A 26006-nucleotide genomic window follows, 5' to 3' on the forward strand; every position below is an offset into this window, starting at 1 on the left:
ACAGTTTATTCTTTGAGTTTATTTCACTTTAAAAATGAAAAAATACGTTGAACGGCCAGTTAAAAATAAAATAATAATATAATAAAATATATTTAAAAAATATTCAAACTTCATGAATAGATTGAATAAAGCTAAAAAACAAATTATGTTAGGTAATTTAACTTCCATTTTTAAATATATTATGTAAATATGTTTATTGTTTAGTCATCTTTACTAATTATTCTAAAAAAATGATATACTTTGTAATAATATAAATTATTACCTAGTAAAATTGAAAATTTGATTTTTATCTTACAATTACCATTCATTGTAGGTAGTTATATTGAAAACGATTTTTGTTTTATCTTTGGGTATTTTCTTTTACTTAGAAAACATACTACCTACCTATATTACAATTTCAAATGTGATTTACTAAAATTATATAACTACCTACATATTGTTCATAACTATATGAAATATGAACGATGCAACAATTTAATTTAAGTATGTAATCTATGTAGTAGTAAGTATGCGAATCTAATACAGTTTAATGGAGTTGATAGGAATTGAGTGGTTACATTTTGGCACATAATTTTCATAATACCTCAAATTCTGTCTTGCTTTAGACATAGTATAATAGTAGTTGCTTCAAGGTTACTTGATTCTTCCTATGATATATTTTTATCAATATTGTTTCACAACATTTTAACATGTTTTCTGTCAAATTATCGTATTGTTTTTTTTATGAACACTGTACAAATATACATTTCAGAATAAAACTAAATTTACTAAAAATATTAATATAAAATTTCAATTTATGATATATTTTAAATACACCTAATAAATTATAATTTATTCTTTGTATTATTTACTGGCTCATAAAGTACAATATGGTAGGCATCTGCATTGTATAAAACTCAAACATTTATAATTGTAAAACATGGTAGCCGTTATATTATATACGAAATATAATGAAACCGTTAAGGTAAAAAAATATAAAATAATGTAAACAACACTTTAAAAAATATGGATTATTATTTAAAGTGAATGTATAGAAGAAATATATATATATATATATGTACGTCACGTGATTTTAATCTCAACTACTCAACCCAATTCCATTTTATTGATTTTAAATATTTTGTTTCACAGATAAAACCACAGTATAACTCTCTGTAATTGTATTTTATGTAAATGTAAACAATAAAAATCTATGATATTTTCAGTTATATACAGTATGATTTTGCGTGACAAGAAATACGGCTTATCAGTAAATATGATAGCTACGAAAATAATGCCAACGTTGATTCCACACACAATGAATCCTGGTTTGAATCTAGAACAATTTCAAACCCTTATTGAAGTCTTACAAGATATGCTAGAACAGATTGATAGGTAAATATTCAATATTATCTGGTTTGTAGTTTTTAGTCAAGATTTAAATTATAATATAATAATTTTTTATTAAACTCTTATTATTAGTAAATCACATATGTAATTAATGACTATATTTTAGTTTTGAATCAAATAATTAAAAATTAAAATTATATTTTCTCTTAATGTTTCTTTAATTTTTAATTTGTTTTATTAGTATAGTTATTATTATGCTCTATGCGCAGCTGTATAAACTATAAATAAAAAAAAATGTATTAACAATCGTTTTAGAAACCAAAGGAATAAACTGAAATTGGATACAATATCTATGCAGAGCCCAGACAGACACAGACCTTTAAGGCATTTATACAGTTCTGACAATATGCACGCGCAAAACTTCAACATACCAAATTTGAAAATTGAAACGCGCAAAACGTCAAGTGCTGAAGATATGGTTCGAAAAAATTCAGCGGGTAAGATAAAAAAAAAAGAATAAAGTTTAAAAGTAAATAAAAAATAGAATATATGTTATTAAAAAATAATGCAAACGCATAAAATAATGTCAAAACGCAGTAGTTCTTGACTATAATAGTTTCTATAACATTTGTCTCTCGTGTGCATTAACGTTTTAACATTTTAAAATTAAATTGAGGCTTAAACATAGATTTTAATACAGCTGGTGTTTCCATTGTCAATAAGACTCAGAAAATAGGGCGTTGAATAAGAAAATGTCAAGTGAACCAAAATTATATCTAATTTTCTCGCTATGAAAAATCTATCCGACTGTAATGATGTCTAGTTTAATAATTTCAACGTAATAGCATGCCGACATATTAAATCTCGCCTTCTTAATGACAAACCAAGTTGTTCCTAGAAATTTTCCACCATTTTCCGCATCCATCACGTCATGCTTTAGTTAATTTTATTTTTCTGTTTCTTTTATTGGCTGTAAAAATGTAATCATCGTAATATTTTTAAAGCTGCGCAGATTATCTGGATAGATAGTCTAGTCTCAATAATAGTTTCTACACATTATCACAATACCATAGTGAAATCTTTTCTGAAATAAAAAAGTCTAAAGATCGGATTCATTTTATTTCATAGCGCCGTGTCACAAAGCAGACTTATAGATACGATAATACTCTTTAAGGTATCATGTATTATTTTTTACTATTCAGAGACAAAAATTGTTATTGAGGGAACTGAAAATCACTTGGCTCAGATATTTTTCTTTTTCTACCTTTCCCCTTTATATTATGTTAGGTTAATCTTTTAATAATAAAAACAGAATTTATTATTTCATAATCAGTAAGATACCGTCTTTTATCTATTATTACCTTTAGTATTTTACCAGTGAAAATATTTTATAAGTTTCATGATAGAGTACCGGATTTAAATAATTAAAACTATTTGGGTATATTACTACTGAATTTCATGAATATATTTATATTCTCTTTGTTTTGACTTTTTTCCTGGTTAATATTATTTATTATACAGGTGTATATGAATTCTACCGTTAGTGCCATTTTTTAATTAAGCTCAGCCGAATACTTTACCTGTAAAAACAAAAATAAAAATTGTATGGTGATAATTTTAATTTTACAGGTAAAATTTATGATTAACATTACCATTTAAAATATCGTGGTTTATAGTACCATCGAAAATTAATTAGTTATAATAATAAATTTTAAAATATTCATTATAACGATTATAATATTATATACCTAGTATGTATATGTATTATGTATAATAAATATACGTATTTAAGTGAAGATGTAGATTTATTTGAGAGTTTTAGTGTAATATCGCGTATTATTATTCTTATTTTTTGGTTTGTTGAAAGTTTGAAAGTAACCAATTATTGCTCAATCATTGTTAAAGTTATTTTTTTTTTTACATATTTTTGACATCAACAACAAGAGTATTAGCTCATAAAATTAAATTGAATATTAAATAAAACAAAAACTATGTAATTTAGTTGATGTTAATCAGTGCTATTTATAAATAGGATATCCTAATTAATGTATTAACTATTTGTTGAAATTGCGAAGATTCCTTGTATAGTTCGTGGAAGTTTATGTTTGTCTGTGCCTTAGTTTACTATTGGCATTCGCCATTCGAGAAGACGTGTGTATTTGACTGTGATGAGTACAACATAAGTTAAGCATAGAGATATTATCTTACTTTGCATCAAGTTGTATGTTTTGGACGTATGACTTATACGAAAGTTGATAATATAACATTGTGTCTTATGCACATTTTGACTGGTTTGGGTCACGGTAGAATTGACTGTTTGATATTTAAGTTTAAATATTTTCTAAATGAAATATGGGTTTTGTCATTCAATTAATAAAAATTAATTTTGATTAAAAAATCATTTGAATTATAAATAGTTAAAATGTATTTAAATTTTATACGATGATTATATAGATGCTTTATACAATGTAGTTAAAATACGTTTTGGTATAAGTTTCATTGGGTTACCGGGTATACTTTAACTCATACCTACCTCACAAATGTCTCATTAATAATAAACGGATACCACGGTTACCACTAGTAAAAGTATTCGTCATTCATCATTTGCGGTCGTAAATCCATTAAGAAACCAGTGGTAAAAACTAGGTATTTTCTCTCTACAATAATTTACCCACGTATCTACGAAATTAAAATACTAAATATAAAAGAATATAACACAAAAATGTCAACAATATGTCATACCCTCATCTTATTTGCCCTTTATATGAACTTAGGAATATAATTGCAGCTTATTACGCTACACTTTCATTAATATAAACTTAAGCCAATAATAATAATTGTAAAAACAACATTTGATTCAATTAATTGTACTTAATTTTAAAGAAGACTTATATTCACAGTTGTTAAAGGCTTAAAAAATATATATTATTATAATAATAAATAGACAACTGTCTTTTGTTTCCGTGTCCTACAACAGGTAGCTGGTGGTTTGGCGGTTCGCCTTCCGGTTCTGATAGCAACTTTTTGCGCGTAGTCAGTTCATTTCCGAATCGCCGACTGTCTGACAACATGTTGAACACGCCGAAAATTCGCGTAGCACCGTCATGTGCTTCTTCACCTGGAAGTACGCCCGTTGGCACCGGACTTCCAATCCGGAGACACTCGAACGTTGAGCGCCGTGGGTCCACCATCAACCTGTCACCACCATCGGTAATTATTATTGTTATTTGTATTATTAGTTAGTTAGTTGCAGAATTTACATTATATTAATTATATATTGTATTTTGTGCAACTATAATATAATATTATGATACTATTATCAACTACGACAAAAACATGTTTTGTAAAATAATATATAGTGCGCGTCCCACACGTTATTATATGATACATAATCAATAATCATATTATTATGTCATTAGTCTTGTTACTATGTTACTGTTATATTATATATTATTATTATATTATCATTATTTGTGTGTATTTATTTCGATTTTGTGCAAGTAGCTGTGTCGTCGCATTATATATAATATTATTATATACTAATATACAAGTACTGTATAGAATTACGGGCCGTTGTAATATACAAACGAACCAATAACGCTGTGAGTTATTACTATATATGGCATATTATACTGGCCTCGACGTTTCTCCCCACCCAGAAAATGATGATGTTATTTTGATATAATATTATATTTTGGTCGTCTTGACATTTTTTTGTTTTTTTTTTTATGACGCTTGCTGTGGATGATATTATGTGTCAGGAGCTTTTAAATTGATTTTTTGCGCAGGGCTATCAGTACTTCAGACCGATAAACGGACACGATGGGTCCACATTGTCGGTGCCATCATCGACGTATGTAAGTCATTATAACGAATGAGAAAGCCGATGAGTGTTGCATTAAACGGTGTCCGCTGTCAGTGTATACTTTATTTTGAACGCTAGGCCTATGTGCGTTCGCTCAGCATGATTAAAATTGATATTTCTATTTTATAATTTGTTTAATTTATATAATGAGAGTGAGAAAAATGTGAGGTAAATGACGGATAGTTCGAAGTATCACTATCAACTATATTTAAGATCCACATAATTGTATTCGCGTTTGAAATTCGTAATAATTATTGGTAAAATTTCTATTTATTATAAAATTTTTTAAATAACTTTATTTAATGATAATAAGTGACCTCGCTTTGCTAAAATCAAAATAATTACAATTACAAATACAAAACTAAGCATAATATATTGTAAGTATGCTTATATTTGCTTATATTTAAATTACTAGGGCATGGATTTAATTCTTTAAAAAGAAAGGAACATTCTACAAAACAAATTGTTTTTTCAATAATTTTTATTAACAAATAACAATGATCACAAATCTATTTAATCTACTTGTATTATTTAAATTATATAATTATGCATGTTTTGGTTTCGAAGCTGCAAGTCGGAAATAAAATGACCAATCTATGAATCTAATATTATATAATCCATTACAATATACATACCTGCATGTGACAATACAATTTCGTTTGTGCAGCCACCACCGCTTTTTATCGATATTTAGGTAAAAGCATAATGCGTAACAAAAATAATATGATGGAGCAAAATAAACAAAATTTATATTTATATTTCCTAATACTTATTTGTTAATTTTAGGGAGGGTATTAATTTCAGTTATATTTTTATTCGATTTTATTTATTCTTACGAAATTAAAGAAAAATACCCACAAAATTCCGAAAAAAAAATAAAGAATAAAAGTTTTGTTTTATTCTCAGAAATCGCAACGTTGTACGGCATTCAGAAAAAATATAATTTACATTAAATTCATGCTCCACTTATTATACCCTTATTTAATTTTTTTTTTTGTTTTGCATAGAAGATAAAAATAATAAATTATCAATTACACATAATAAAAAAAAATCTGTTAGTAAATTATATAATATATATTTAAAAAAAATATCCAGAACACAATTAACTACTTCCTTACTACAAATTAAATTATATTTGAATGGATTATTTCAAAAGTATTCCTGTATAATAAAAGTATTATTTTTTAACTATTAACATTGTATTTAATCATTAATATTTATAAAACTATTAAACTAAGTATTAGTTATCATCCGTCATTTACCTTATTTAAATGGAGGATATAATGCTGAAGAATTTAACTAAACACTATTTTGATATGCCACACTATTCACTTAAAAATATCTACGTTGGGTCGTTTATTTTTATTTTATTTTGTTTTTTTTTTCGCTTTTGACGTTAGTTAGAACTTACCGGTAATAAGTACGTACAACTTGATTACACTGGTTTTTTTTTTCTATTTTTAATTCGATGTACTGCTTTTTGGCCAGTTGTACGTGCTACATTTGTTTTATTTATAAGTAATAAATAATAATTTTTCATTGGAGTTCAATGATTGCGTCGGAAGAAATGAAATGACATTTTATAAAAAATGTTTTCGAGAAAATAATATAATACATCTAATACATCTTTGAAACATTCAAGAACTATCGTGTTTCGAAGAAATGTTTTCCTATTGTATTTTCGGTCTTTTCATTTAAAAAAAAAAATGATAAGTTCCTTTAAATATTATTGCTTTGTATTGATTTTTATATTATTGGTAAGAAGCTTTTTGCGCTTATCATCATACAATATATTTAACTTTTTTATTTTATACAAGTTAAAATGTTAACCTATTGGCTAATATTTAATACATATGAATACATTGTTATTCAAATCTATAATACTATATCCATATAGTTATAATCCATAATATATTAAATAAACGTGAAAAACAAATTTAAAATTAAAACCAATTTTTTTATATTATTCAATTATGTATCTCAAGTAATGAAACAGTATAGGATTTATAATTTTGGGATCTCAGACCAAAATAAATTGTGAGCTACTAGATCTAATACATTATTAATCATTTTATAAATCTTTTGATGAAAAAAAAAAACTAATTTTGTAAGATTGCCCGACAAAATTGGAGCCTGGATATTTACTATTAATAGCTTCCATTAAAACCAGTTTAATAATAATTATGTGCTAATGTGTTATATTATGTTTAAATAACCTTGTATGTATACCTACAATATAATTTATTTTATTCAGTTATTGCAACAATTATTGATAGTGCTATAAATAAATTCCCTGGAACGTTTACATTCTTTAATTAAACTAATTAATTTTATAACTGATATTTATAAAATGTTCTTTAAGTCTGTCAATCCAGAAATACCAGAAACATGTTATTATAATATAATTTAAAAATAACTATTCGCTATTTATACAAATATATTATTCTCATTCTGGTAACAGAACTTGATTAACGAATGTAAGCAATTTAATTAACACGATAAACAACAGCTTGCAGCGTTACAGGTTCTTAAAGCGGTTTATAGCATTAAAATTGCAATAATTAAATATATTATAAATAAATAAACTATTGTGTATTATTTAAAATGTTATTTGTTTATCAACCAATAATATTAACTTTAATCTATTTATAGATATTAGTCTTACCAATCTTCCAGTTATTTGAATTTTCTTTTATGGCATTATCTTAGATTTAACTAAAAATTAAATTTGAATTGTAATATTATGATAAACTGTTATTAATGCATTTCATATTTTGATTATTTTATAAATCCAATATATAACTTGTATGATTAAAAATTAAACTAAATTATTAATTAAGATAATTAGGTAAAATAATGAAATATATGATAAACGTTTATTTTTATAATATTATGAACACTATATTATTAATTTTTATTCACTGAAAACAATTTACTTAAGATTTAAAAAATGAGAACATCAAACGTTTTTCTCTATATTTTAATTATTTCAAATCTTATAAAAAATTATTATAAATTCAAAACTTAAAGTTGTAATTAAAAATACTAAATTAAATATAATTATAATTTGTACTTTATAAGCATCCTTTGTACAAACACTATACTCATTTAATTTTTAGAAAAAATTATTAACACTGAAATTTTCAGTTAAATGAATAAAATCAACTACAAAAAGTGATGTACGTTAATACATTTTTCGTATACCTACAATTTAAATACTTCTGATTGTTTTACAATGTCATGTAATATTATACGATATTTACTCAATATTTCCCATACAAACATTTGAGTGTTAAAATAAGTCGGTTAAACATTAAGCATTTAAATGTAAATAATACAAATTATGAAATATTTCAATAATAATTTTAAACACGCAAACGTTATTTTTTTAGCAATGCAATAAATATCCATTTCGGACAAACTATTTTTATTACGTTATTATTATTATATCCATACATGCAATAAATATAATGTTCTTTCATAACATTTTGTCAAACTATTTATGCTATTTCGAATTTCTGAAGAAAAAAAAAATACAGAACTTAGAAAGTTAGAAGACAATAGTCCCTATTTTAATAAAATACTAAAATCACCAATGTATTAATATTGCCAGTATGTAACGCCGTGTTACACTTTAACAGTAATGTAAAATATTATTATTTAATATTATATTATACAACAAAATATAATATTACTATGATAAATTATTTAATCATAACAATATTAATAATGCTTTTAAATTATTGTTACAATTTTGAGTTATTTTTTATATTATTTTGTTTTAATGTTTGATTGCAACTTACGCGGAGTACAGCTTGCACGGAGCATGATTGTGAGTATTATTAAGTTGATTTTCATTAAAATAATTAAACGCATCACTGAAAAAAGTAATCTGCTTTAAAATACATTTATGAAATACTCTCTTATAATAATCAATGGGTAAAATGACTGACTGCAAGTTAGTAGTAATGAAGTATTTTTAGCATCGTATTGACTCAATTTTAAGATTTTAAATAGAACAGGTACTATTTGTTTTTACTATAAGTTTTCCTCGGAAAGCTCTTTAGTTTTAAAAAGGTCAAAAAGTTTACACAAAACTTTTATGACTTATTAACTGAATACATGCTATGATACTTTAAAAAAGGTAATTTACCGAATTTCCTGGTATTATTATTATTATTATTATTATTTATTTTTTTTGATAAAATGAAAATAATAAAATACCTATACAACTCTAGGGTAAATGAGAGCTACAAGTAGCAAATAAACAACAACTTAATCACTTTCAAGTAAACCTAGTTCTACACACAACCATTAAAATATATATTTGAAATACAAATAGTAATAATACAATATTTACTTGTTCCAAGAACAATTTATTTTTCATGAATATATTTTAATCATAATAAATATTTATCTATATATATTCTATATCTATATAAATATAAAAAGAGAAAGAAAGAGAGAGAGAGAGAGAGAGAGAGAGATTTTACTTTATTCTTAAATAAATTTCAATTTATGTGTACATGTTTGATGATATCTAATTTATAGTATTAATATATGATTTATAATTTTTATTTTTTTTTCAAACTCAATTGTTTTTAACTGAAATTTATTTTTTTCCATCGTTTTAAATTGCTTTTTGGATTAAAATTGAACGTCTATTTTAGTTTTAAAAAATATATATGCATTATAATGCGCCGTATATAAGTAGAAGTAGCAATACAGTATATTTGAAAGCATAAAAGTATAGTTCTCTATAGTTTTATTTTGGTAAATAGACCACCCAATCTTAACGCTTTTAATCATCACCAATGCACTTTTCTATAAAAAAAAAAACGACACGAATTCTGTGTCTCTATTTTAACAAACTCGATTGTTATTACTTATCATTGAATGTCTAAATAATAATAAAATATCTATTTATATTCAACCTTATTTTTAAGTTCATAATTTTGAAGTAGTGTCAATAAATGCTTTCTTCTTCCCGTGGTTATATCCAGATAAAATTAATGTTATCATAGTTACTTATTAAATTTATCTATTAGGTATACTATTGATTATGAATTTAATCTTACATGAATAAATATTGAATAATTTTGTGACATAAAATTAAAAGTACTTAGGTATGTTTTATAGTGTAAATTATTTAAAAATAAATAATTGGTTGTATTTCTATTATTTTAAACTATTTTGAATACAATTAAAACAATATAATTTATATTATATTATATGTTTAGTATGTAAGTCGATTGTTGGTTATTTTTCCCAAATATGACAATCAATGTGAAGTAATCTTTTATGTATAGTATAAGTTTGTTAAATAAGTTGTCATCATATCATGTTATTAATTTAAAATGTTTACAATTAAAAATTTATCATGTTTTCATAATGCGACGAAAAATATTAAATACATTTCGTTACAATTTAGGTTTTATAATGGTAAGACTATGCACTATACTGTTAAACAGAGTACTTACGTATAACATCAACTATAATATTATAACTATTTAGGTTGGTACTGACTTAATTACGCCGTTAAATTATCAAAAACGTAAGCAATTATGAAATTTTATTGAATTATAAACAGTTTTTTTACTTTTTATAAATTGTACTATTATTATATTTATAACCATAACATTCATTTTGATCAAATCTTAAATGATATTAACATATTATGTATTATAAATTATAATCAATACGCTTATAATAATGTGTAAAATTCTACGTTTGTGTGTTCTAAATATTGTGTAAGTCAGTTTGTATGTGACGTTTAAGTCCAAAAGGTTATGTGAAGAACTTTAAACATTAATTTTATATTCCTGGGAATTGGGAAATCTAGAATGTAATGAAATTACAAACACCTAATAACCGTAATCCATAAAACACCACGGTAACGGACCTCGAAGAATTCGATAACAAAACATAGTGTTTAGCCCAGCGGGCTTCCGAGTTATTTACGGGCATAAACGTTAAGTTACCTTCAATAATAGTTTTCGCCGGCCAAAGATCATTTTTCACACCAAATGGAATTCAATTTAAATTGACAATTATATGTGTTCCTACATTTATATATATATTACTTATACCGTACTTTAGATTATACTATATAGTGTATAGGTATATGTATCCTATTTCTATGTGTGAATGTGTGATCAATTGTATGAATAACTAACATTAGCATTATTCTAGAGTCACTGCCGCCAATGTAGGTATACATTTAAATTCAATTTATTATTTTAATGATATTCAAGGTATTTAGATTCAATTAAAAGTTATTCAATTTCCATTGGTAAGCGTTACTTATTGAAATATTGTGCAAAATAAACTAAAATCAATTCTATTTATAATTTTTAAGTTATAACTCACAGAAGTTATGGGTTTCAATATAATTCATATAAAAATCATCATAATAATATTATATAATTATAATTTTAAACAAGTATTACGTTGTAATACGTCATATTAAAATTCTATTTTTGAACCGTATTATTTCTATTAGATAGATACTATTTATTTATAAAAAAAAAATATGATAAAGTTTTATGCTAAATTCAACACATAATTTTACACATAAAATTAAATTAAAAAAAAAAAAATAATAATACATTATTTTAATACTAGAAAAAGTATTTACTCATTGTATGACAATGTATTTCAAACGCATCAAAATATATAGAGTTACCTAAGTTGTAATATTTTGTATGAAGTTCAACTAATATTTCAGTTCTAATAATAAATTGAGAAAAATAATATTATAAAATACAATGAGTTACTGATTACCTAACGGTAATGTATTTTATTCAACATAGTTTTACTTAAAGACTTGATTTATTTGGGCACATACAACGAATAATACAACAATACATTTATCAATATTTAATATTATCTCTAATAATTGGATTATTTTATTAAATATATGTATAAATATACAAATAAAAACTTATACACTTATACAAATTTAACTATGTGTTTCCTTGTAAAAAAGAGTGGTGTTTAGGCCGGTCACTTCTTCTCTACATAAAAATGGTCATAATTGTTCGTAAATTAATTTAAAATAAATAAAAAAACTATGACAATTTTTTATATAGAAATACAAAACTATAAAGTTTAAATTATAATAAGAGATACAGTTAAAGAGATAAAAACCAATACGATATCTTTATTATTACACATTTATATATTATATATTTTGAATATATTATAAACAAATATTGACTTATATCAATAATCATGCAAGATATAACTTTAATAATATACTCGTATAATATAAACTATTTTCACCTGTTCTTTTTGAGTGAAATTTAAATTTATTGAATAGATATTGACTTAAAATGTTCCAATTGGAATTTATCAACCCTTTGAGAACAGTTTATAATCCCAGAGACCCAGAATCGCCCATCAATTTAGTGAATATTTAAAATTATAAAACAAATATTTGTGTTAGGAGGTAGGTAGAAATAATTAATAATGTATATGTAATACTAAGTATTTTAAATAATTTTAACTAAACATATTTTAAATGTTGTGTGTTGAACTTATGTTTATACTAGTAAAAAGTTATTTAGTTTTGCTGTGCCATTTATATAAATTAAATAAATAAATACAAACAATAAACTCGCAATCACAGATTTTAGACAGTTCAAAATAAACTACCTTTCACTAGAAACAAATCACGTGCACCTACGCGTTCAAAAGGTAAATCACTATGCACCCAATAAATCTTTTCGATACCAATGTAGGTTATGTTGTATAGTACATTGGTTATAAATCACAATTTTTATACTAGGCAAGTATACATTTTTTAGAACTACTAACGTCCAAATAACATTTTTTTTAAATATAGTGAAGGTACATTTAGGATTTAAATAATCATACTGGTTCGTGCATAAAATATTATAATATCTTCATTATTATTTAAATGCATACTATATTATTCTTTCACGGATTTGTATTTTAAGTTTCTTATATTATAATTGAATAAATGAAAAATTATACATTTTAAGATTGATATAAATATTCAGCAGTCTTTCCAAAATAAATGTAAAAAATGTATTACCATAGCATTACTATTACTATCTTATGTACCTACTTACTTTAATTTGTAAAAATAAGGTAGATTACACTAATGCAGTCTAAGGGCTTTTTAACTAATTCATTTATTTTATATTAATATTATTATTTAACGGAATAAGAATAACGTTCAGTACAGCGTACTAAATGTGTGTGTGCGTGCGTGTATGCGTAGTGTATGTGTGTCAAAACATCAAGTAAATACTTAAACGAGTGATTTTTTACGATTTTTAAGGGTGGTAGCATGCCAAACACAAGCAGCAGCGTGCCGTATTTGCTCAGTTCCAGTATGAACAGCATCCGGTCCAGGAGGCAAAGTACGTGTTCACAAAATTCTAGTACTGGCATTCTACAGCAACTTGGTTCCGGTGTTGTGAAACAGTTATCCACTTTGCAAAATCCGGTAAGCATATTATCATATATACGAGCATTATAGTGTTGCCGATGATATACTTTAAATAATATTATCTTAATACCTCTTGTATAAGTTGCCGAAATAAACATAGTGTTAATAATTTGAACATAATATTAAATACTCTCAGATAGCCCGTGCTCATATTATATTAATTATTAGGTAAAACATATTATTATATCTACCACGTCCTTAAGTAGGTACTTTGGAAACCCAACGATATCCTTGCTATTATTGTATACTCAACTGTATAGAAGCTATAAATGATTATTAGGTATATGTACAATATATAGATAATTACTATTTATCTATTAAGGTTACATTATACTATTTTCCATAGATATTTACAATGAACTAGGTACATAAAATTAAGTAAATTTATTTTAAATTATATATCTTGACAGAGATGTTACCTATTTGAATATTTTAAAATCCAGGTGGACTGAAAAATACATAATATTATATAATTATGCGTTTACTGTGATTTCCGTATACGCAATCACGATTCTATAGAATAATATAACTTGATTTAAATTCAAAATTTATTTATATTGTGTTTTTCGATTAACTTTATAATTATTATTGTTTTAACGATATTGTCTCTTCAAAATTCACCCAAGTGCCCATGTCTAATTTAAATATAATTATATATTGTAATATTTATGCTACACGCTAACTCGGTTTAATAGGAAAATTGTGTGACTTGTGCAAAATAACTTCCCTTTTCATTGAATATCTATTATTATCATATTATTTATTTAAAAAATATATATTGTGTACCTGTAGTACTTATGCATAAATAAATTAAATGCATGATTAATATTTTAGTACCTACATATTTAATTCGATCTACATACAAAACAATACACAGATTTATGATAAGAAAATATATTTCTACTCGCATGTTCGTCATTAAAAATTTAACAGGAATTGTATTATTATGCAGACACCCTTACCAAAAAAATTTCACGTTAATACGAGTATGCTTTGATATTTAGAAAAAAATCTTATGATTCTTACTACCTATTAATATATACAATAATACCTGTATAATAATATTACGTGTTAACACCAAATAATACACCATTTGGAATTTCTCTAAACTTTTGAAGTAACGCCTAAATTTTTCTGAAATTGAACACTTACTCGTATAATTAGGTTATATACTAGATATTATGAGTAAATCCACTTCTATAATAATAGCTATCAAGGAATCTGATTATTTATAAATTATTCTGTGACTGTAATTTGTACCCGAGTGGTCGAGTAGGTACCTATAATTAAAGGTAAAGTTCAGCTGGTTTATGTATTCAGTCTAAACACGTACCTAGGTTTAGATATAAAAATAATTATTTTTGTTACACATATCTATCAAAAAAAAAAAAAAAAAATGCCCTTAAAAACACTGGAATAGGTAGTTCAAATTATATATTTTATTGTTCTATATCATTATATAATAAAATATTACAAAAAAAACCCACTTATTATAGTGTTATAATTGTCATGAACTCTGATTTTTGGAAACGAACTATTTTTTTTAACAACAAAACCTACGAACAAATATTATTTATTTTAATTTTATATTATATTAATTATCCTCACTATAATTAAATTTTATTTTTTATCGTGTAGGTATTATCAACTTCGATACAATTTTAATTTCTTTAGTTTGGATTTTAAAATCAACAATATTAAATAATATTATTTAGTGCAGTATTGAAAATTTCACTTCATTTTTGAATTTCACCCAAGTTTGATTTAAAAACTGAATAATTCGTAATATTATCACTATTTATTTGTTAATAGGTTGTATGAAAACTTTAAACTGTGCTAAAAAAATATTAATTTAATATTTTCATTGTTCTTTCAGTATCAACTATTTAGTGGAAACAAGTGAAAAGTCGTACTCGGCTGACCAATACCACTGCTGTTATAACTACACAATAATTTTATCAATTGCTTAAATTTTACTGAACGGTCCGACGTCCCGTTAAAGTCTACATTTTATGTACATCTATTTTGTCAAATACGAAACTATACGAGTTAAATATTTTACATCTACCAACAACATAATATTATAAGCAATACAGCTAGAAATCGTCACCAATTATTATAATTACTATATTAATGTCGTAATTTTTAAGTTTCATTATTATATACTTACATAATTTATTCTTGTTTGTTATGTGTGATTTGTTTGTTGTTATTTTTTTCGATCTCTTCAACGAACCGCATTATAGGTTTGTTATATTATATTGTATGTATTATATAGTGTGTTCAAGCTAATAGAGGTAAGAGGTACTACCCTAAATATTTCAGTTGGATGATCACAGTATACGTCTGAAAACAATTTCAAATTTTTAAATATTTTGATACGCACATGCATAGTACAACACTATTTTTTTAAATATTTTTTTTAATTATTTAACTAATTAAAAAATTAACTTAGTTAAAGATGACATTTTCGAATAAACTTCAATTTTATGTTTTACAAGATTTTAACATATTTAATTAACCTCATTTTTTCATTTTTAATTAGAACTAAGTAGCTAACCTAACCTTTAGTAAATTTTTAATTTAGAACAATAGTTGTTATATATATAAAAAAAAAAAAATAAGACTACCTAAATAAACAAAATAGAAGGCTCTATTTATAAAAATACAATTTTATTGTGCATGTGAGTTCTGAAAGAGTTAAAAATTTGAAATATTTCTATAATTATATATTAGCTTAGATACTTTCTTACAAAGTTCTGATTCAATTCACAGTAATTATAAAAATATCACATTTATAACCGAAAAAAATTATCACTCCAGTTACCATTTTGACAAAACTATAAGAAAAAATTGTTTTCATCCTCATACTGAATATTGTCTAAACATACCTACTTAAGTTACTTGTTATATTTTTAAACATTTATCATATTTACTGTTAATAATTATTTTACATTATTATTTTTTAATACCTTCCCAAGGGAATTAATAAATTCCAATGAATCACCCCCTCCCACAAATGACTTGAATTACATTGTATAGTAAATACGATTATGTGTAAAGATTTATGCTACCTTATTTCAATAATTCTTATGTGTTAAGTACATATTATATTATAATCAGTACATAATTAAAATGTTTAAATATTTGATATTATATAATTTATTGTGTATATTATATTTTAAGAAAGATAAAATACGTTTGCATATCCCGTATAAAATAACTATCACAATTTATTAAATACTTTTCTTTTGTTTAGTTTTCTTTGTCTTGTCGTCATTATTATGTATAACGATATGATAACATGCAGACTATCACTTAGTTTTTACACATATCTTCATTAAATAATTTAATACTTTTTGCTCAATGCATTTTTCTATCATAATTACTTAATATAGATGCCAATTAAAATATGTTTATATATTCAGATTTCAGGTACTATACAATATGCACATATTAAGTATCTATGTATTTATTCATTTTTAGTCTACATAAAAAAAAAATTTAGTAGGTACTATTGAACATAAAAATGACAATCAGTAGCTATTACTAGTTTGTTTTAAAAATCTGCATCTTATCTTGTCATGTATAGACAATCTAAATTTTATAAATGTGTTAATGTGATATAACTTAGAAATCAGAAAAAAAATTATATAATATTATAATAGTATCTATCAAATATAAAACTATTTGTTTAAATATTTATTTGTGGGTTGTTTGAATTATATTTTTGTTTAAAATCATTATACTATTATTGTAATAATCATCATTATTAGTATATAATATTTTATATTATATTATGTAGATTGTAGGTACATAGAACTGATACAAAATTATAATAATGAAGCTAATAGCAATCGATAAATTAACTAACTACATTATACGTAAACATTAATTTTTGGGTTGAATAAATTACTGAATGTGTTCATTTTTTTCTATTTAAACCTTAATTAAATATATTATATACTATTCTCAATTAATATTTATAATTTGAATTTTGATTTAAGATAAAATCAAAAGAGTAATAGTACTTATCCCTATGTAGTGCAATAATTTATTACTTACCTACTTTTGTTTCTTTTTCAATACTAGTTAGATAGGTAAGTAGGTACTTAATGGTAGAAGGATAAATATTTTTATATTTAAACAAGTGAAAATTAATCCACTTAAATTTAAGTTATTACAATATTTTTATTTCTCTTAATGCAAAACGTAATAATATTATAAAAATGTAAAAATATTGATAGCTATTTATTATCATAATATACCTACCTAAGTAAATATTATTATTTAAAATTTTTAAATATAAAGTTCTTTATCATATTATATAAATGTATATATACCTATTATACATTACGGATTTAACATAGGTATCTATATAATTAATAAGTAAAAATTCAAAGATAAAAAACAAAATCCTAACTATCTACTTGAAGTTTAAATTGCTAGGTAGGTATCTCGTAAGAAAATGTTCTTATTAGGATATGAAAATGTATGTTTTTTATAAATTAAAAAAAAAAAAGAATGTTTTTTTGTAGATTTGTATTTTATTTTATCTTAAAATGCTTCAAAAGTAAGGACATATACATATCTAACACACTATATTGGATACAAATACAATAGTTTTTACAATACATTGCTACATAAATTATTGTTTACCATTTATTTTGGAATATTACATTATTCAACAATACATCGTTCTATGTACCTACCTACCTGTAGGATTAGCTATTATTTTATGTACCTACTATTGATTTTCCAATATTATATTAAAGTTTATTATCGCTATACAACATGGATGCATGATATACTCGTTTTCATTGAAGTTACCTACCTATAACACATCTACATATACTATATAATATATTATTATAAATTATATAGTTTGATTTTCAGCTGATTATATATCAGATGAAACTATTTAGAATAACTTAATGTGGATAGTATCAACTATCAATAACCGTCACTAGGACACAACACTCTGGCCAGCGAGAGAAATTTGATGTCTTAAATTCTTAAATATTTACAGGAAATATATACACTTTGTAATATTTTGTTGAAAACAATTTATTGTTATATAATCCACATACAATGACAATTTTAAAAGGATACATTTGATTGTTTAAATAATACGAGTATACAACTAGGCTTTACCCAATGCTTGTTGTAGGTTTTAAACTTAATTCTGTGAAAAACAACAATCATGCTAATGAAAATCAATCAACTAACGAACACAAATAATACAATTTTATTATCCAAGTAAAATAATTTACAAAATATTTAATTGATTATAGTTTATAATCATAAATACTTGGGAAGATTTAACAGAAAATTCACATTCTATTAAAGTGATTATCACATGAAATAATGTATAATAAATAAGAAAATTATTATAAGTTATAGGAAGTATAAAAAAATATAACATACTTTCATAGGTATCAAAATAAATGAAAAAAATACGGATTTAGTATAAAAATAAATAATAATACAATAATTATAATGATGAGGATATTCTTGGTATAGAAGAATAAAAAACAATTAGTAGAATGCATACTATACTTTTATACATAAACATATAGTTAAGTAGTACACAAAATGGATATAAACTGCATGTTAGTAAATAACTCTGTAGTAAACCAATCACTTTACAGCTAATTTTACTTTCAAGAGTAAGAAAAGAAAAATATTGGTTGCAGTTAAAAAATAGTGAAATTAATTTTATTTCAAAAACATAACCTGAATTATGAAATAAAATAAAATCTTTTTTTCAATAACATAAAAATTGAAAGAAATGCATATATATTATATGTTGATATTTTAAAGTTTATAATATATATAATAAGAAATGAAAAAAAAAATAATAACATTGCCAGAAAATAAAATATAATAGATGGTTTGAATATTAAATCATTTTTTAAGACATTATTATTACAACTGTAATATTTATAAATTGAATAGTTTTTAAAATAAACTTTATCTAGAAATTCAATTTTATTATCTTTCAAAAAATCAATTTTTATATTTTATACAATATAATATATATTATGAGTATTGTTAAAAACTAGACATAAAAAAAAATAAAACAATAATAACTATATTATTTACATAATTTAAAATAAAAATGTTAGAAAAATAAAAATAATAAATATGCATAAATTTAAAGGAGAAAACAAGATACAAATATTAAAAATATACTTATAATAATGATGACATCCTAAAACACGATCAACAATATTATACATATATAAATTTAAAGTAATATGATGCAGAATATAATTAATGGCAATCTAAAAGATCTGCTCCTTCAATGAAGCAATTTTGTGATTGACCAATTATGTCATCTAACATTGAATCTAAACCTGACCTCGTAGATATAATCCATTGTGTTTTAGCATTGCATTCATTAAAATCATAAGTATAAGTAAAGTTTAAAAAATCATTGATCTTTAAATAGTCATCAGTTTTTTGATGAAGACAAATATCATTGGGATAAATATTACTATGGTTAAATGACTTTAGACTTGGTAATAATTCACAGTCACTAGTTGTAGTAATAGAATTTAAAATCATATCAGATGAATCAATATGTCTAGATTTTTTTTCCTTGGAACCAAAACTATTTTCTATGCTTCCATCAACAATATTATGCAGGAAAATTTTTTGTTCACTTATTGGCGTAAAATTTAAGTTACACATATTATTGGTAGAATTAATAGAAGTAAGCAATTCTTTTGTTAGACAAATGGCTTTTTTTTGTACTACCAAATCATGTTCTTCTTTCAATGCAAGATAAAGAACCTAAATTATAATTTGAATTATTAATATGAAAAATATAAAGTATCAATAATAATAATATACTGAACTCACATGTAAGCAACCTGTTGCACTTAATTTGACAAGACTGTTATTTAGACTTTCGGTATTATTTTGTTTACAAGATTCTCCAATAAATTTATGAATAACAGAATCCCAAAATTCATAAGTAAATGTTTTTACTTCCCAAAGTGGATCTTTGATGCTAATGTGTACCATTACAATGCATATTTCATTAAACAGATTATCACTAGAAAATAATAATATAAAAATAATAACATCATACAAATAAATTCAATTTAAACTGTATACTACATAATTAACAATCTGTTATTAATTTTGTTAATATTTTCATTATATACTAAAGAAACTATACTATATATTAATTACTATTATATTATATACTTAAACTATCTATCACATTTAAATATTTATGTAATTTGCCAGTTGGTTAGGGATTACAATTAATTCATACTTATAATCATTTATTAGTTAATGACGAACATTAGTCATTACAATACTAGACTCTATGAATAGTGTTGGAAATAATGAAATGGCATTCATTTTATACCTTAATATAATATAGTTAACACTAAATAAATTGTATCTATTATAATATAAATGTAAGGTAACATACCTGAGCTCATTATAAACGAACAATGCAGTGATGAGTTTTACTATTTGTCGTCTAATGATACCTTCAGATTCACATTGCATTAAGTTTAAACAATGTGTCTAAATAACATAAAAAATTAACTATCACTAGATCAAAAAATTAATAATACATTTTAATTTTTAATATACACTTACTATTAAATCTGAATCTTTCAAAGATATTTCCCAAATATCTGACACAGAAACCATTTCTTCTAAACATTCAAGAGCTTTAGATCTTACAAATGGATCATTGTCATGTTTAAGAGTATTTATAACAGCTATTGAAATATTTTTTTCCAAGACGAGTTTGATAAGAAAATTTCCTGATTAAAATAAAAATTATATTATAAATAAAATCTTAACACAAAATAATAATGGTAATATTGTTGGTTAAACTTACCAGAACTGTACTTAGAAGCATTTACTATGCTTCTAATACACTGTAAACAACTATCTCGAATTTCTGGTCTGGTATCCAATAGTAAATTATTAAGTGTAGTACACAGTGTACTAAAATCTGCCAAATGATCTGTACATTGAATATTTTCTTTGCTTATTTTATTTAATGAAGTACTAATTAATTTTAAACCATTCTGTTAACACAAATAGGTACTTTATAATATTATAAGAATTTATATAATATATATATATATATATATATATATATTTATGATACAGTTAATTTCTGCAATTGGTGAATACTCACAGTCACCATAATTATTATTGAATGTTGACATAGCAATTCAATTTATACTATTTATTCTATTAAATGTGTAAATATTGACTAGCAAATGTTGTTATTTAAATAACAATATTGATGAATGTTGGTAATTCCAATTTTGTTTTATTTCAATGTAATCTTAGGATGATGGGAAAGTTACAACAATAATATATAGTAGATGCACTACTTATAAAATATTAGATACTGCACAAGTAAATAATTTTTATAAAATATTTTATTTCTTTACCCAACAACTTTTATAATATTTTATCTCGATAAAAGTCTTCCTATGCTGTTATTTAATATGATATCAATGGCTAACAAGCAAACAACCGTATCCATCACTTTGGACGTATCCACCAAAGTAATTGATTATTAATGAATAATGAGCAATAGAAAATACATCAAATGGGCTCACACTAGTTTTTATAAATATTAAACATGTATTAATATTTTTAATTGATAACCTTACCTGTAAAAGAGTGGAATTATGGGAAGATCTGTGAAAAAACTGTCTATGGCTCTGTACAAGTGGCACCAATAATGGATCTTGTATGGCAATTTCAGTAAATGATTTACACTCAATTACTTTTGACCAACATATAAATATGTATGATAATATTTCTAAAAATTTGTAATAAATTGAATCTCGATCTTGGTTCGGTTCTAACCATTCATCAGAATTCAAAAAATGTTCTGTTAATGTTGAAAAAAAATTGATCAAGTAATCCAACGACACCTATAAATTACATAGTAAGTATACAAAAACAATACAGAAGTAAAATTACTACATTTTTTTTCAAAGATTTTTAAACAAATATCATTAACAAAGTATAATCAATGGTAATAGTTGAACCATTTAATAGAATGTAAAAAATGTATATTAATAAGATACAGTTTTATAATATTTTGATTTTTATATTTATTTAATTTAATTTTCATACAAATAAAATATTGGGATTTACTGAGAATAACTATAATGAAAACCCATTGACTAGAATATTAAATTATGACATAATTAATAATTTTATATAAATTAACAATTCTACAAGGGTAAGTTATAATCAACTTTGTTCTTTTGTAGGAAGTAACTTATATAATTCTTTTAACTATATAAATAAAATTATTAACTTGAAACTCATTTTTATTCCTAAGTTTTTAGTATTTTTAATTTGTAATATTTTAACAATGATATAAATAAAAAAGTAACATTAACAAATTACATACTATGTCATGTATTATAATTTTATTTGTTATACTTATTATATGACTTTACCATAAAAGCATAATGTGTTGGTATAAAAATAACTTAAAATCTAGAATGAAAATATGCATGAGAGGAATTTTAATTTAAAACCGAATAGTGTGTTAATTTTGCATGTATATCATAGTTTGTTAAAAAAATTAAAATGTAAATATTATATTTTGGACTATTAGATTTATCATTAAGCATTAGAATGTATTTTATAAAAAAAATGTTTGAACTATAACTGAAATAGCTTTATTTTTATTGTATTATTTCTCAAGTTAAAAATTAATGCACTAATAAATAAATAAGTATTAATATTAAAATAACTAGAATTACCTGTTTAAGTACATGAACAATGTCTACAATGTTGAGTATAGAAGAAATGGCCAATTCATTTATTATGAAATCGTAATTATTGCAATAATTTAAAATGTATTTAGATTCATTAATACAACTTCTATCATATTTCAAATTTTCATAATTAGAACAATGAAGCCAGTCAGTACATTTATTTAATGGTATCAGCTTTAACACAAATAATAAAAATAAACAATATATTAATAGATTTAAAAGTTTTAAAAATAAAATATTTATTTACCTGACCAATAATTAATTCCTTTTCAAATATTGTGTTAGCTGCTAATTGTGCATTACTGATGTTTGCATAAATGATTGCTTGTGTATATAAGTTGTTAATTTTTTTATACGAATGTATGTCTTTTTGCTTATTCATATGTGAAAAAATTGATTTTAATACATATTCCATGTCAGAATGATGCCAAACAGTAAAACAGTCAAATATCAAATGTAATGTCATATAGTTTTTTAATAGAATTGAATTTACATTTAATAACCTTAGAATATTCACTAATACATCTGATAAAGAATATTTATTAATTATGTTTTGAACAACATTGGATTCATATTTAGTTCCAATGAATTTTTCTAAAGATAAAATTAATGTTTTTACATAAATATTATAGGCAAAAAATTCTTTTATGCCTTGATGATTAGCAATTAGATTGTCAGTTAAATTTAAGTTATAAAATAATTCTTTAAGAAGAGGGTCACAATAATGAGCCATTTCATAGACAAATGACTTATAAATTAAATCGGCAATATATTGACTAGATTGAATTTCAACATATTTTGCAGGTACAATTAATCCACGAATAGCAACAAGTATAATTTTCCATAAACCTAAAAATGTAAAAGTATAGTTAATTAAATTAATAAATAAACAAACAAAACTCTGGTATGTGTAGTAGGTATACTTGTGTTCAATTTTGTTCTTAAGTTATTTTTGAGTTATAAATAATTGAAGAAAATATTGGTTATATGCTCACATGTATAATATAATAGAATATTATTAACTAAGTATTAAAGTACAACAAAACTTGTTTAAAATGGACAGTCGTGAAACCAAAAAAAGTTTTTATTAAAAACAGACTTGAGTATTTTGACCTCACATACATATTATATATTTAATAAAAATATTGTATTTATATAAGAAAATTCAATAGTAAATATTAATGCATATTAGGTACATGCAAACATACATAGTTAATTAAACATCATACCTACATAATTATTATAAATATAAACAATTACTCGCAATTAAGGTTTTGTTATTGACTATATAAGAGTATTTAATCAACTGTAATTCACCCTTTGAGATGTAATCGTAAACAAAATTGTAGCAATTGGAGACTATGTTGCGTAGAATAATTAGTAGGTATATTCAATATTTTAACTAAAATTATTGTCCATTATTAAGGTATTAGGGAGAAATAAAACTGTCTATGTTTATAATACAAAGGATCCATCATAGAAAAGTCAAAATATATTGGAATACCTATTTTTTTTTTGCCAGGATGGTACCATTTTGTATATTAAAAGAAGTGTTTGTTATAAACAGGTTTTCACTAGGACAAATTTTACTTTATTTCACTTAAAATAAGGATTACCTTCTTGGAAAACATATTCAAGACCTGTTTTATGAGTATTCAATGTTTGCAACAATGACATGTAAGCGTTAAAAATTGAAGACTCTTTGAGATCAGACCCAACGTCTAGCTGATTAATCATTGATTGGACAGTACCGGTTTTAATGAGTGTGACAAAGCCATCATCATGTTTCACCAATATAGCCAAGTACTTGAGGGCAAAAGCGTACAGATGTATCGAAGCATTTCTAGACACTGGAGTTTGATGCCGATAGATATTCAAAACGTTGGCAAACCATTTGCAGTGAGTGGTGACAGGTATAGTCTTCAGCAAAACGTCTAAAAACATTATTGTCAACTCGATATGTATTCTAAGTCACTCGTGCCACCAAAATGCATTAATAAACGGAAAGCTACTTACCAGCGTCCTGCAGACTTGTCAAAAGTTTTTCCAGCAACGTTTTGTCTTGTATCGCAAAACCATCGACCAACATACAGTCTAATGCCGTCAAAAGTTTTTCAACCGTTGACGGGCGGTTTGACGACATGATCGGAGTCCGAAGATAGAACCAAGCACGGGACAATGACGACGACTTAAATAAATAATATCGAACTGGACACGTAGTAATAGAATATTTATAGATAATAATGATACTTTAATTATTATAATAGAACAGTTCTACAGACGCGAGCACAAAAACCAGCAGTGACAGCAGTCGCCAGTAAGGATGAATTGGAATATTGGATGAAATTTAAAAAATATACATAATCAAAATACCCGCCGCCGACTGATACGCCGCGATCGTGATAAGATGATAAGCCTTAGACTGATAACAGAAGAGTTTTATCAATATTGTTCTATTCTGTGATATTACTAACTATTTATATTTTATACCTACCTATTACCTATACAGTTCATTAGCTTGTGAATAAAATAAATAATAATA

The 26006-nt window shown here is 23.9% G+C and overlaps 2 protein-coding genes across 6 annotated transcripts in view; one reads left to right on the forward strand and one right to left on the reverse strand.

Annotated features, from left to right (window-relative positions):
* Positions 1-18479, forward strand: part of LOC114132709 (SCY1-like protein 2) — a 153670-nt gene extending 135191 nt beyond the window's left edge. For 2 of the 5 annotated variants that reach the window (XM_027998242.2, XM_050206476.1), the window contains 7 exons: positions 1206-1374; positions 1645-1826; positions 4307-4539; positions 5118-5186; positions 9009-9026; positions 13503-13670; positions 15550-18479. In XM_027998242.2, the coding sequence (XP_027854043.1) occupies positions 1206-1374; positions 1645-1826; positions 4307-4539; positions 5118-5186; positions 9009-9026; positions 13503-13670; positions 15550-15576 (866 nt within the window). In that variant the 3' untranslated portion in view covers positions 15577-18479. The remainder of the gene's footprint in view (positions 1-1205; positions 1375-1644; positions 1827-4306; positions 4540-5117; positions 5187-9008; positions 9027-13502; positions 13671-15549) is intronic. The other 3 variants (XM_027998243.2, XM_027998244.2, XM_027998245.2) reach the window with 3 other exon arrangements.
* A 244-nt stretch (positions 18480-18723) lies between these two features.
* On the reverse strand, positions 18724-25816 carry LOC114132716 (uncharacterized). Its single transcript, XM_027998256.2, has 10 exons — positions 25481-25816; positions 25081-25398; positions 23712-24313; positions 23450-23638; positions 22337-22603; positions 21544-21736; positions 21297-21466; positions 21124-21221; positions 20541-20736; positions 18724-20471 (listed from the first exon to the last, which is right to left on the reverse strand). Exons 1-10 carry the CDS (start codon positions 25605-25607, stop codon positions 19950-19952), a joined length of 2682 nt encoding a protein of 893 aa, XP_027854057.2. The 5' UTR covers positions 25608-25816; the 3' UTR covers positions 18724-19949.
* Between the last annotated feature and the right edge of the window lie 190 nt (positions 25817-26006).

This window comes from Aphis gossypii, chromosome 1, assembly GCF_020184175.1.
Source record: "Aphis gossypii isolate Hap1 chromosome 1, ASM2018417v2, whole genome shotgun sequence".
In the NCBI taxonomy this organism is placed as follows: Eukaryota; Metazoa; Arthropoda; class Insecta; order Hemiptera; family Aphididae; genus Aphis; species Aphis gossypii.

Excerpts from the sequence above, each read along its gene's own strand:
- LOC114132716 (XM_027998256.2), bottom strand. The coding sequence starts at position 25,607 with ATGTCGTCAAACCGCCCGTCAACGGTTGAAAAACTTTTGACGGCATTA. Across the intron at positions 24,314-25,080 it reads TGAATATGTTTTCCAAGAAG|GTTTATGGAAAATTATACTT; the intron begins GTAATCCTTATT and ends TTACATTTTTAG. Across the intron at positions 21,737-22,336 it reads ATAATTCCACTCTTTTACAG|AATGGTTTAAAATTAATTAG; the intron begins GTAAGGTTATCA and ends TTGTGTTAACAG.